The following is a 15,246-nucleotide window of genomic DNA, read 5'->3' as shown; positions in this document are numbered from 1 at the left end:
ATTGACAAGCTGAAAGCATCCACATGAGTACTATAAGAAATCCGCTAAATTTCGGTTATAGGATAAATCACAAAAATCTAAGAGACTACAATTACGGATAACTTAAAGTTATGGCAAATGCAAACCAAAGACTGCGATTTGCTGGCAGTACACTTAGAAAGTGCAACAAGTCTATTAGACTGCTTACACCACGCTTGGCCGCATTCTTCTGGAGTGTTGCTGTGCAGTGTGGGATCCGCATCAGATGGGACTGACGGAGGACATCAAGAAAGTCCAAAGAGGGGCAGCTCGTTTTGTATTATCGCGAAATAGGGGAGAGAGTGCCACGCATATGATACGCGAATGGGGGTGGGAATCATTAAAACAAAGGCGTTTTTAGTTGCGGCAGGATATTGTCATGAAATTACAATCACCGACTTTCTCCTCCGATTGCGAAAATATTGTGTTGGCTCACACATACAATGGGAGAAATAATCACCGTAATAAAATAACAGAAATCAGAGCTCGCACGGAAAGTTTTAATTGCTCATTTCTCTCTCGCGCAGTTCGAGAGTGCAACGGAAGAGAAATAGCTTGAAGGTGATTCTATGAACCCTCTGCCAGGCACTTAATTGCTGATTGCAGAACAATTATGTAGATGTGAATTGTACAGACATGGATTAGCCATGTAAGGTATTGGCTTAATGAAACTGTGTGCCGCCAATTATGGCGAAATGAACCTTCTGGAAAATCGTAATGATGCGGCTACAAGTTTAATTGTTCCAGTACTTCGCTCTGTGGCGTTCAGTCTAGGAATCAGGAAGAGCACTCCTTGTCGATACAGGAGGATTCGTTATGAAAGCATCACAATGGCACTTTCTTTCTCCCAGGAGTTATGCTCCAGCAAGATATGTAGGAGTGATAAATGTGGAATTTAGAAGAGCTGGGAGAGTCACTGACGGATCAAACTATTGAGATATGTTTGGATGACTGAGCTAGTAAGAGCACGCCCGTGAAAGCTCCAGGAGAGTGTACCGATCCGGTAAAGTGTTGTAATGTGTTAGAAAGCTTCAAACCACACATTCTGCAGCACAGTAAAAGATTCTGGGGATTGATTCATATGCCAAGTTTACAACGCAGTTGAAACACTAGTTTCTTCAAAAACGTCTATGGTCGTTCTTTCATGCATAATGTTATCATTAGCTATAATGCTCCTAAATGTACATTTATTTTTCTTCTGCACTGAAGCAAACATCTGCTCCAGACGCTTTTGTTGACAGCTTAGGTTGCCTGCTTAGGATGACGACGATTAACACCACATGCCCTTCTTCACGCCCCCCCCCCCCCACCAACCCCACCCATCAGCGTGATTACCTAAAAGAATAGCGCACTCATGTATAAAACAACTCTATTTTAAGAGAAGCTAGTTTTTCACGCATCTCAATATTTATGACATCGTGCCAACTGAAATATGTTTCATACATTGATATAATTTGGAGGAACATTCGGTGGTATATATGGATACTGTCTGGAAAATGTGCTGTGAATAGAGTCATTAGTAAAATGAAGTAGTAAATTAAAACCTCATGACTGGCGCTGAAGCTTTGTGGCATGTACAGCGAAAATGTGGTAAGCGATAAACTATTTTTCTTTCATTATTCTGTGAGGGTGTCTGGATGAAGTCACTTACGCTGCCTCAAGGCAAATACACAGTTTCTCACTGTAATATTGGTCTTATTGAGTTGAACTTCTAAGTTAAGATTACACTTCTTAATGGGGCAGATTATGACAGAAATTTAAATCTTTAAATTCGTTCAATAATCACGTGAAATACTGAAAATCAAATCTTTGTTGCCTCTGGAAGCCGTTACATAGGCAACCTGCAACAACAACAATGAACCTTTTTCAGCAGGTTAGTAATATAGATAAGTCACGTCTAATAAACACGATTGGAAACACTCCTTTCTGGAAACCAAATGCAACAAAACGATGTCGACAGATTTAGTTAACTCTTGGTATTGCAATAACAAATACAACTATTGTATAACAGATAAGAGTAATAAGATGCATCCTGTAATTTGCATGTGCTTCTTAAAACCAAGCCGGCGTTGTTAGAGGATTTCTTCTTTAGTCACTGCGACTCGCTTCGCGATATATTGTCGCCATTGTTATAACAGAAACGATTACGAAGATGGCCGCTTACCTTTGCCATAGGAGATCCTGTCGAAGATCTCGTTGATCTCGTCCGGATGGCCCACCTCGATAGAAATCTGGTGCGATGACTCGAGGGCGTCGAGGGACATTACGTTCTGCAGGTCGGCTGTTACCATCTGCTCCAGCACCCTCCACGTCGGCTCCACCTGAGAAGACACCCCGGAAGTTGTCAAATGAGTCAGTGCGCGATGCCTTCGATTGTTGTTGGGATCTATGCATTCACTTACTAGCGTAGTGAATAATGTTGCTGAGTGCGTGAAAAGGCAGTCATAACTGCATGAATGGTAGGAAGATTAGGATTTAACTTCTCGTCGACGACGAGTTCATTAGAGATGGAGCACGAACTCCGATTGGGGAAGAAAATCGGACGCTTCCCATTCAAAGGAACCATCGAAAACATCGTCTTAATCGATTTGGCAAATCACGGATAGTATAAATCTGGATATAAATCTGGATACCCGGACTGTGATTTGAAACTTGTTCATCCTGAAAAGTAGTGTAGCTGCTTAATCACATCTCTGCCTCTCTTGACTCGTTGTAATCGAAAAGTGGCTGATAGCCTCATTTCATTACAACGATATAATTGTTTTGTCCACGGTGTTGCTGGCGTGTAGCTTCTTCAAAGACGCACACGATAGTCGATCCAAGCTTGCCTTGCGCTATGCTCTTCGAGCCGACACGCGCGTGAGCGACAGTAGTACTTTTTTCGTAGTTCTTAGCACGCCCACAGAAGGGCGGTAGGTCAGAATTAGTGATTCCCTAAGGCCCCTTATACGATCAAAAAATTTGACAAACTTTACTAAGTTTGTCAAATATCTGACGGCGTATGACACTGTTCGACATATTTGTCAAACACAGAGAATGTCGTGTTTGAGAGAAATTTTGATTGCGAGAAGATTTGACAGGGTGCTGGACATTGTTTGTGTCGGTGAGTCGCTGTGCATGTTCAGTGAAAAAGAATTTTATTACAATTTGTCTCTCGGCGTCGTGAGCATCTACAACCATGCAAACTACGATCAAAGATAAAAACAAAACAGCACTGACAATTGCCAAAAGGGTAGAGTTGTTGTGTCTTTCCCAGTCATATATTACACGGGAAGAGGATAATAAGAGAATCAATATTCTATGCACAACATACAAACAGAAGTACAATAAAACAAAATAAAAAATCTAAGCGGTCCATTTCTTCTACGGACGATATATCTGTTGCCACTTTGCTGCATTTTAATGAACTGACAGTAGAGGACCAAGTAGAAGAGAATAAATTTTCGCATACTTGTGTCTTCTTTTCCAATGAAAGGGGAAGACACTCGGTTATTAAAAGATTGATTGTCTGTTCGGAGAAAGTTGATGAAATCCTCAGGTTCCGAGTGTAATATTTACTTTACCAAATTTCTTTCTCAATTTCAACCATTTCCTAGAACAGCGCCTTGTTTTTTTCCCTTCTTTATACACGTTGCTGAAGTCACGGCCAGAAAAGCTTTTCTAAATTGGTAGCCACTTCAACTAGTGTGAAAATACTGTGCAACACGAACAGCGCCTGCTTCAAAAGTGAGGTTTAATTGACAGACTTTGTTGGTACCATTCGTTTACAGACCTGTTTGATCATATACCGTGCCCTTCACGAGCTGGAGTTGAGTCCGTGCTGGTGTCTCTAGATGAAGGGCGCAGACCTCGATGCTCTTGTCTGCAACTTCCTTTGATGAGATCTAGCCATGCCTAGCGTCCGAACTGCGTTTCTTTATTGCAGTATCTTTGTGCGAATATTTTTATGTATCATTTTTCGTAACGATTCCGGTTTTATATGCGCTTGGGACTTAGAAATTCTCTAAACGATTTTTACAAGACGACCACGTGAATCTGTACATCATTTGATACTTGTCCATCAGCATTTGGATGTAGTTTCACTTACCTGTTTCTGAAGAAAAGAAAGATAACTGTCCCTTGCAGACGCTATTTTGTTCCGAGAATTTGTTGATTTTTTGTCAGGATGCTTGGAGCAATTATTTTGTTTGATATGGTCGGGAACCACATTTATCCCCGATGTGTTTCAATTTGTATACCCTCCCACATGTTTGTCCAGAAATATTAATAGAAATATATCTTCGAGGTTATTATTGTGGTCTTCAGTCCTGAGACTGGTTTGATGCAGCTCTCCATGCTACTCTATCCTGTGCAAGCTTCTTCATCTCCCAGTACCTACTGCAACCTACATCCTTCTGAATCTGTTTAGTGTGTTCATCTCTTGGTCTCCCTCTACGATTTTTACCCTCCACGCTGCCCTCCAATACTAAATTGGTGATCCCTTGATGCCTCAGAACATGTCCTACCAACCGATCCCTTCTTCTAGTCAAATTGTGCCACAAACTTCTCTTCTCCCCAATCCTATTCAGTACCTCCTCATTAGTTATATGGTCTGCCCATCTAATCTTCAGCATTCTTCTGTAGCACCACATTTCGAAAGCTTCTATTCTCATCTTGTCCAAAGTAGCTATCGTCCATGTTTCACTTCCATACATGGCTACGCTCCATACAAATACTTTCAGAAACGACTTCCTGACACTTAAATCAATACTCGATGTTAACAAATTTCTCTTCTCCAGAAGCGCTTTCCTTGCCATTGACAGTCTACATTTTATATCCTCTCTACTTTGACCATCATCAGTTATTTTGCTCCCCAAATAGCAAAACTCCTTTACTACTTTAAGTGTCTCATTTCCTAACCTAATTCCCGCAGCATCAACTGACTTAATTCGACTACATTCCATTATTTTCGTTTTGCTTTTGTTGATGTTCATCTTATACCCTCCTTTCAAGACACTGTCCATTCCGTTCAACTGCTCTTCCAAGTCCTTTGCTGTCTCTGACAGAATTACAATGTCATCGGCGAACCTCAAAAGTTTTTATTTCTTCTCCATGGATTTTAATACCTACTCCGAATTTTTCTTTTGTTTCCTTCACTGCTTGCTCAATATACAGATTGAATAACATCGGGGATAGGCTAAAACCCTGTCTCACTCCCTTCCCAACCGCTGCTTCCCTTTCGTGCCCCTCGACCCTTATAACTGCCATCTGGTTTCTGTACAAATTGTAAATAGCCTTTCGCTCCCTGTATTTTAGCCCTGCCACCTTTAGAATTTGAAAGAGAGTATTCCAGTCAACATTGTCAAAAGCTTTCTCTAAGTCTACAAATGCTAGAAACGTAGGTTTGCCTTTCATTAATCTAGCTTCTAAGATAAGTCGTAGGGTCAGTATTGCCTCACGTGTTCCAACATTTCTACGGAATCCAAACTGATCTTCCCCGAGGTCAGCTTCTACGAGTTTTTCCATTCGTCTGTAGAGAATACGCGTTAGTATTTTGCATCCGTGACTTATTAAACTGATTGTTCGCTAATTTTCACATCTGTCAGCACCTGCTTTCTTTGGGATCGGAATTATTATATTCTTCTTAAAGTCTGAGGGTGTTTCGCCTGTCTCATACATCTTGCTCACCAGATGGTAGAGTTTTGTCAGGACTGGCTCTCCCAAGGCCGTCAGTAGTTCTAATGGAATGTTGTCTACTCCCGGGGCCTTCTTTCCACTCAGGTCTTTCAGTGCTCTGTCAAACTCTTCACGCAGTATCTTATCTCCCATTTCATCTTCATCTACATCCTCTTCCATTTCCATAATATTGTCCTCAAGTACATTGACCTTTTATAGGCCCTCTATATACTTCCTCCACCTTTCTGCTTTCCCTTCTTTGCTTAGAACTGGGTTTCCATCTGAGCTCTTGATATTCATACAAGAGGTTCTCTGTTCTCCAAAGGTCTCTTTAATTTTTCTGTAGGCAGTATCCGTCTTACCCCTAGTGAGATAAGCCTCTAAATCCTTACATTTGTCCTCTAGCCATCCCTGCTTAGCCATTTTGCACTTCCTGTCGATCTTGTTTTTGAGACGTTTGTATTCCTTTTCGTCTGCTTCATTTACTGCATTTTTATATTTTCTCCTTTCATCAATTAAATTCAGTATTTCTTCTGTTACCCAAGGATTTCTACTAGCCCTCGTCTTTTTACCTGCTAGGTCCTCTGCTGCCTTCACTACTACATCTCTTAAAGCTACCCATTCTTCTTCTACTGTATTTCTTTCCCCATTCCTGTCAATTGTTCCCTTATGCTCTCCCTGAAACTCTCTACAACCTCTGGTTCTTTCAGTTTATCCAGGTCCCATCTCCTTAAATTCCCACCTTTTTGCAGTTTCTTCAGTTTTAATCTACAGTTCATAACCAATAGATTGTGGTCAGAGTCCACATCTGCCCCTGGAAATATCTTACAATTTAAAACCTGGTTCCTAAATCTCTGTCTTACCATTATGTAATCTATCTGAAACCTGTCAGTATCTCCAGGCTTCTTCCATGTATACAACCTTCTTTCATGATTCTTAAACCAAGTGTTAGCTATGATTAAGTTGTACTCTGTGCAAAATTCTACCAGGCGGCTTCCTCTTTCATTTCTTAGCCCCAATCCATATTCACCTACTACATTTCCTTCTCTTTCTTTTCCTACTACCGAATTCCAGTCACCCATGACTATTAAATTTTCGCCTCCTTTCACTATCTGAATAATTTCTTTTATCTCATCATATATTTCATCAATTGCTTCGTCATCTGCAGAGCTAGTTGGCATATAAACTTGTACTACTGTAGTAGGCGTGGGCTTCGTGTCTATCTTGGTCACAATAATGCGTTCACTATGCTGTTTGTAGTAGCTTACCGGCACTCCTATTTTTTTTATTCATTATTAAACCTTCTCCTGCATTACCCCTATTTGATTTTGTATTTTTAACCCTGTATTCACTTGACCAGAAGTCTTGTTCCTGGTGCCACCGAACTTCACTGATTCCCACTATATTAATCTTTAACCTATCCATTTCCCATTTTAAATTTTCTAACCTACCTGCCCGATTAAGGGATCTGACATTCCACGCTCCGATCCGTAGAACGCCAGTTTTCTTTCTCCTGATAACGACATCCTCTTGAGTAGTCCCCGCCCGGAGATCCGAATGGGGGACTATTTTACCTCCGGAATATGTTACCCAAGAGGACGCCATCATCATTTAATCATACAGTAAAGCTGCATGCCCTCGGGAAAAATCACGGCCGTAGTTTCCCCTTGCTTTCAGCCGTTCGCAGGCCGGCCGGAGTGGCCGAGCGTTTCTAGGCGCTTCAGTCTGGAACTGCGCGACCGCTACGGTCGCAGGTTCGAATCCTGTCTCGGGCATGGATGTGTGTGATGTCCTTAGGTTAGTTTGGTTTAAGTAGTTGTAAGTTCTAGGGGACTGATGACCTCAGATGTTAAGTCCCATAGTGCTCAGAGCCAGAGCCAGCCGTTCGCAGTAGCAGCACAGCAAGGCTGTTTTGGTTAGTGTTACAAGACCAGATCAGTCAATCATCCAGACTGTTGCCCCTGGAACTACTGAAAAGGCTGCTGCTCCTCTTCAGGAACCACACGTTTGTCTGGCCTCTCAACAGATACCCCTCCGTTGTGGTTGCACCTACGGTACGGCAATCTGTATCGCTGAGGCACGCAAGCCTCCCCACTAACGGCAAGGTCAATGGTTCTTGGGGGGGAGGGATCTTGGAGGTAGATTTCCTTATTGTTTTTCTTCTGTAATTTATGTGAAAGATTGAATTTTTAACACTGCTAATTTTCTTGATCAACAGATTTATGTGTAATAAATGATTTTCCTTGCTGGTTAGTAAGTAACTCTTTCAGTGTTGACATCTGCAACTACTGATTAAATAAATAGTTGTGTAAAATTTGTTTCGGACACATGAGTGATTTTCCAGGAATCAAGGTAATATCTCCTCACTATCCACTGCTAGAGACCATCTTAAATCTATGCGAGGCCTTGATTTTTCTTTAACTGATTCTTTTGACTTTGTGTCAAATCCTCCTAATATTTAATTTGAGTAATAGTGATTTTTTGTAGAATATGGATTATCAGTAACAGTTTATGATCGTCTGTGGATAATGTCTACAGATATTTTCGATTTTTTTTACTGACAACGGAGGCTTACTACGGAGGGTAAAAAGCTGCACATGGTGTGCTGTGCAGTCGTAACTAGGAGTTTGAGTCCAAACATGATGACCTGCATAGTAGCTGAGCATACATTCAAAGCTATTAAACATTGATTGTTAACTAATATAAAAAGCTGTTCTTTCAACATGAGACCGGGGTTAAAACCTTACAATAGCTATTAGAGAGAGAGAGAGAGAGAGAGAGAGAGAGAGAGAGAGAGAGTGCTCTAACTGTGAAAGTATTAGTAAAACCTATGCTTCTTTTTCATTCATTCCTGGAACTGTGTACCAGAACGTACTTGGCAGCAAGTGTGTGTCCATAAAGTTACGTACAGAACAAATGGTTTAACACAAAGACTTTTTTTCTTTTAGTAGTTACAGACAGACTTGTTATGCACCCTGTTGACATGTGCAGTGCAGCTAATTTTTTACAGCTTTTCTTAGCTGAGGTGCATTATATGTCGCTTGAGAACAGTCCGCGCTGCTGAAGAACTCACTTAAGTGCATGTTTTATCTGTTAGTAGGACGGCACAGCATTAACCGCGAAACCGTAACGGGATCGTTTAGTCGGCTTGAGAATATTATGGAGATGCCCACCGAACTCTAGTGACTGACGCTACAACAGATGCACAGTGCGTCACGGAGAGGTATACTGCCGAGAGGGTACGTTCAGGGTAGAGTCGGGCGACATATTGCTTCCTACTACTTACGTCTCGCGAAATGACCACAACCGGAAATTAGAGCTAAAGCGGAGGTCTACCAGCAATCACACCTTCCACGCGCCATTCTCGGATAAAACAGGGAAGGGGCGATCAGACGGTGGAGTCAGAAGTGCGCTCCACCATGCACCGTAATGTAATATGCGGAGTATTAATGTAGATACGATGGTTGTAAAATACTCAGACGAATTATTTACAGAAGAGCGGAAAACTAATAGAAGCCTAAGGGAAAGTCAGTTCGTATTTTGGAGAAATGTAGGAACACTCGAAGCAATTCTGATGCTGCGTCTTGTGAAAGAAGATAGACGGAAGAATGGAAAGGAAAACGTATTTTTATGGCATTTATAGACGTAGAGAAATATTTGACACTGTTAAAAGGAGTAAACTCTTTGAAATTTTGAATGTAGAAGAGATAACATACAAGGAGCGAAAAATTACTTACAACTTATGTAGAGACCAGGCTGTTGTTATCAAAGTCGGAGGTCATCAAAGGGAAGAGGTAGTTGAGAAGGGAGTGAGACTGGGTTGTAGCCTGTGTCCAGTGTTATTCAATTTGTACAATGAGCAAAAAAGTAAAGGAAACAAATGAGATACTTGGAAAAGGATTTTAAGTTCAGGGGACAGAATTAAAAAACTTCGAGCTTTGCCAATGGCTTAATTCTGTCAGAGACGGCAAAGAACTTGGAAGAGCAGTTGAACGGAATGGATAGTGTCTTGGAAAGAGATTGTAAGATGAACATCAACAGAAGTGAAAGAAAGGTAATGGAATGCAGTCGGATGAGGACAAATGATGCTGAAGGAACTAGATTATCAAATGAGATACTAAAAGTAGTTGACAGGTTCTGCTACTTGGCAGCAAAACTGGAGAAGATAAAAATATAGAATGGCAATAGCATGAAATTTTTGTTTGAAAAAAGAGGAATTTATTAATTTCTAATATAGATATAAGTGTTAGGAGAACTTTTCTGGAGGTATTTGTCTGGAGTGTAGTTTTGGACGACAGCAGTGAAACATGGGCGACAAGCAATTCAGACATGAAGAGAATACAAGCTTTTGATATCTGGTGCTACAGAATATCCCCTAAAGACAATACGGGTAGATCGCATAAGTAATGAGGAGGTATTGGAGTGAATTGGGGATAAAATAAATTTATGATATAGTTTGACTAAAAGAAGGGACCAGTTGATAAAACATAATATGATGCATCTAGGAATAGTCAATTTCGTAATGGAGGAAAATGTGGAGGGGAAAAATTGTAGAGGGAGTTCTAGACACGAACACAGGAAGAAGATTCAAATGGACATACTCTACGTGACCAAAAGTATCCGGACACTTGGCTGAAAATGACTTGCAAGTTCGTGGCGCTCTCATCGGGAATACTGGATTTCAATATGGTATTGGTCATCCCTTAGCCTTGATGACAGCTTCCACCTCGCAGGCATACGTTCAATCAGGTGCTGGAAAGTTTCTTGGGGAATGGCAGCCCATTCTTCACGCAGTATTGCACTGAGAAGAGGTATCGATGTCGGTCGGTGAGGCCTGGCACGAAGTCGGTCTTCCAAAACATTCCAAAGCTGTTCTACAAGATCCAGGTCAGGACTCTGTGCAGGCCAGTCCATTACAGGGATGTTATTCTCGTGTATCCATTCCGCCACAGACCGTCCATCATGAACAGGTGCTCGATCATGTTGAAAGATGAATCACCGTCCCCGAATTGCTCTTCAACAGTGGGAAGCACGAAGGTGCTTAAAACATCAATGTAAGCCTGTGCTGTAATAGTGTTACGCAAAACAGCAAGGGGTGCAAGCCCTCTCCATGAAAAGCACGACCAGACAATTAAAACACCGCCTCCGAATTTTAGTTAACACTACACGCGCTGGCAGATGACATTCACCGGGCATTTGCCATACCCACACCATTCCATCGGATCGCCATACTGTGTACCGTGATTCGTCACTCCATACAACGTTTTTCCACTGTTCAATCGTCCAATGTTTACGCTCCTTACATCAAGCGTGGCGTCGTTTGGTATTTACCGGCGTGATATGTGGTTTATGAGCAGCCCCTCGATCATGAAATCCAAGTTTTCTCACCTCCCGCGCAACTGTCATAGTACTTGCAGTGGATCCTGATGCAGTTTGGAATTCCTGTGTGATGTTCTGGATAGATGTCTGCCTGTTGCACATTACTACCCCCTTCAGCTGTCGGCGGTCTGCGTCAGTCAACAGACGAGGTCGGCCTGTACGCTTTTGCGCTGTACGTGTCCCTTCACGTTTCCACTTCACTATCACGTCGGAAACAGTAGATCTAGTGATGTTTAGGAATGTGGAAATCGTGCGTAAACACGTACGACACAAGTTACGCGCAATCACCTGACCACGTTCGAAGTCCGTGAGTGCGGCGGAGCACCCCATTCTGCTCTCGCACGATGTTTAATGGCTACTTAGGTTGCTGATATGGAATACCTGGCAGTAGGTGGCAGCACAATGCACCTAACATGAAAATCGTATTTTTTTGGGGTGTCCGGATACTTTTGATCACATAGTGTAGTTTGCAGTACATCTTCAGAGATGAAGAATCTTGCACAGGATTGTCGTAGAGAGCTGCGCTTGATGTGTCTTCGAACTGGTAACCGTAACAACGACGACAACAACAACAACAACAACTTCTTCTCCGACCACCAACCTTCTATTACTCTGTTCATGTATCAGTATTACAAAGTATTTGGAAAATGCTTTCCTGGAACCAATGAAACCAGTCTTGAAGCGGAGCCACTATAAAATAAACACGTACGAGGTTCTGTCTCACTTTAGACGTCACTAAATCAGTGCAGAAGATAGGTGTCGGAGCAGGCGTCTGGGAAGATATATAAGGGCGTTGCCAGCAGTAAGAAGCCGGCAAGTTCTTTCGGGAAACGCCGGCAGTGCATCACTGTGCTGGAGCGAAGCCAGTAATTCCCGAGAAAGGCCACCCTTTAGCAGCTGCAGATGACGAAGTGTGGGGAGGTCGATGTGGTCTTGCATCCAACCCCTCCCCTCCCTTTTCCATAGCTTTACCAAGAAACAAGCTGTATTTCTTATTTATGGACAAAACCTTCGCGCAAAATGGTCACGAGTTTTTAGCGAAAATTAATCCGGGTTTTTTTTGTGGTTGCTCTGCTGCTTCGTAAATTACAAAACAACAAAGCGTTTTAAATTTTTATACCGTTGTATTATCTAGCACACAGCAACCCGAGACGTAGTCAAAACATTTCCCCATAAGGTTTTTTCAAAATAAACACTTGATAAAAAAAACTGAAGATCTGAGGAAATGTAGAGAGAACGTCCCTTGTGACTAACATAGTTAGTTACTACCTTACGTAAACTACCAAAAAAATTATTTACTAATTCTACTTCATGCAGCAGAAGTTCCTCAATTACGCTTAAGTATCAGACCAGAGATGTTTTCAGATCACTTAGGGTCCACAGATCACTCTCGCAAGACACATTTACATAATTTCCAGAGTGAAATTATGACATCTCCGTTTGCATCTGCATTTGAATTTCCCTTACTTTGTGTCTTTTTTCAATAATTTTTTCGGTACTTTTTCTGATTCATTAAAATTACAAGAGTTATGTGGTTTGTAGCCAAGATGCAGCTAGCTGAGATGCCATTTTGAAAGTTTTATTTAATTTTTGTTAATACCACTTGAAGGGGCCGCTGCGAAAGCAAGGTGCGGAAGTTGTTTCTGTGGGTTTCCTTAACCGCTGGAAGCAGATATCGGTGTTATTGTCTTAAAAAGGACACGCCATATTTCCTTCTCTAATTCCTAATGACCACACTGATGGCATGTTAAGAACGAATTCCCCTCCTTCATTTCAAGATATTCGGAGTAATCCTACAGTTTTTCGGTGGGGTTAAGATACGAGGTAATTGTGGGCCTTTGGAGTGCTTGGTATCATGACCTCTTCCAGGCACCTAGACGTTTCCAGCCTTGCAGCAAGGTGAATAACATTTCCGAAAACTCATAATACTGTTGACGCTATTTCCAAAGAAGGAACCAAAATGGGTAGGAATGCCTTCCATATGCATTGATGGAGCCAGATAATGCCATGGAAACTTCCAGTCGATTGCAACGGTATCCTCCAGACCATTAAATAAATACCTTGGCCAGTAACAGCACTACAACGCTTCCTTTGCGTACCCCTGAAATTACTTTTACATTTCATGATTTCGGATTATTAAGAAAGTGGCATTTGGTTCTATCTGCTAAGGGGTCGTAAATCCAATCACAAAAGCTCGCCCAGTATTCAGAAAGCTCTTTGTTTTTTTTTCTTTTTTACTAGGTGACAGTGCGGAAAAAGTGGTAGAAGCGACGTCGGGGAGGATCTGAAGATACGAAGGAAAACGCGAGCCAGACATGATCACACGCCCTGTCTTAGAAGATAGACTGAGGAAAGAAAAACCTATTTTCATCTATTGCCTTCCGGAAGTAGAGGAACATGGTATCAAACTCAGCGCTGTGCTTTAGATCTCTTGAACGAATGGAGCGAATTGAGTTTCTTAAGAACGCCACTATCGGAAGTCCTGCAGAACTTGTTTCCGGTCTCCAAAAAGGTTTTAAGTAGCGACTTAGGGAAATACGCTGTCGTGTCACATAGAAACTACGAAGTCCCATGTGACCTAGATTTCCGATGTGGAGGTGCCGCAAAAAATTGCTTGGACTCCATCCGACATTCTAAAATCTAGCAGTTCATCTTTCCAGTACACTAGAAGTAACCAGGCACTTGGTTAGAACACCATTTCAAAGAATCACACAGCACGTAGCACTACAAAACTTGCGACCGGCGGCGTATAGACAAATAATTTTTGAATTTATTTGACAGTGTCGGTATTGGAATACTGATAATAGGTGACAGGCTGTATTCACGAACGATTAGTTTTTCTGTGTTACAAAACAGATACAGGGCGTCCCAAACCTTTACAGTCTAATAAAGGCGATATAATACTAAACACAGTACTTTGAGATCTGGAGTTAATGACTGGAAATGAGTTTTTAACACTTTTGTTGACACAAACATTTTGTGCTGATACAAATTATTTGCAAAAGAATGGAAAAACTCGTAGAAGCGACGTCAAGGAAGGTCTGGAGATATTCTAAACAAGCGAGGCAATGCTGACCACACGACTTATCTGAGAAGATAGAAAGAAGAAATAAAAACTTATGGTTAGAGCATTTGTAGATTTAGAGAAAGTTTTTGACAATGTTGACTGAAACACACCATTTAAAATCTGAAGATAACAGGGTAAAACACAGGGAGTTAAAAAGTTATCTACAACTTGTCCACGAACCAGAGTACAATTATGAATCGTAAAGCACAAAAAGTAAGCCTTAATTGAGAAGGGAGTGAGACAGGATTGTAGGATATCCCCGATGTTATTCAATCTATACACCGGTTAAGCAGTAAAGGAAAACAAGAAGCAATTTGGAATTGGAATTAAAGTTCTAGGACAAGAAATAAAATTTTATGGTTTGACGATGACGTAACAATTCTATCAGAGACGGCAAAGGATTTGGAAGAACAGGCTAATCGATTGGATAAGATCTTGAAAAGAGATTACAAGATGAATGTCAACAGAAGTAAAACAAGGGTAACGGAATATAGTCGAATTAAATCAGCCGATGCTGAGAGAACTTGGGAATGAGGCACTAAAAGTAATCTATGAGTTTTGATGTTTGGACACCAAATTAAGTGACAATAGCCGATGTAGAGAGGATATAAAATGCAGAATGGCAGTTGCAAGGAAAGCGTTTCTAAAAAAAAGGGGGAATCTGTTAACACTGAATATAAAATTTAAGTTAGGAAGTCTTTTATGAATGGTGTAGTGTAGCCTTGTACGGAAGTGAAATTTGGTCGGTAAGCAGTTCAGACAAGACGATAATAGAAGCTTTTGATATATGGTGCTACACAAGAATGTTCAAAATCAGATAGGTAGATTGAATACCTAATGAGATGATACTGAATAGAACTGGTAAAAAAGAAAGATGTAGCACAACATGACCAAAAGAAGGAATTCATTGATAGGAGACATTCAAGGAGTCGTCAGTTTGGTAATCGAAAAAAGTGTGTGGGAAAAATTGTAAAGAAGACAAAGGTAGAGTTGCATTAAACAAGTGTTCAGACTGAATGCCTCATCAAAATCAGGAACAACTGAAGCTCACAACTGTTGGAAGTGAAGACTCAACGCATGCGTTACAATGACGCATAATATTATGATATTCTATCTTAAATATCTCG

The 15,246-nt window shown here is 41.2% G+C and overlaps 1 protein-coding gene across 1 annotated transcript in view; it reads right to left on the bottom strand.

Moving 5' to 3' along the window:
• LOC124545850 (aminopeptidase N-like) overlaps nucleotides 1-15,246 on the bottom strand; it is a 296,523-nt gene that overhangs the window by 89,669 nt on the left and 191,608 nt on the right. Inside the window, exon 7 of the mRNA XM_047124807.1 lies at nucleotides 2,183-2,339. Coding sequence (XP_046980763.1) covers nucleotides 2,183-2,339 — 157 coding nt within the window. The remainder of the gene's footprint in view (nucleotides 1-2,182; nucleotides 2,340-15,246) is intronic.

Source organism: Schistocerca americana, chromosome 8, assembly GCF_021461395.2.
Source record: "Schistocerca americana isolate TAMUIC-IGC-003095 chromosome 8, iqSchAmer2.1, whole genome shotgun sequence".
Taxonomy (NCBI): domain Eukaryota; kingdom Metazoa; phylum Arthropoda; class Insecta; order Orthoptera; family Acrididae; genus Schistocerca; species Schistocerca americana.
This window is presented reverse-complemented; position numbering and strand designations above follow the sequence as displayed.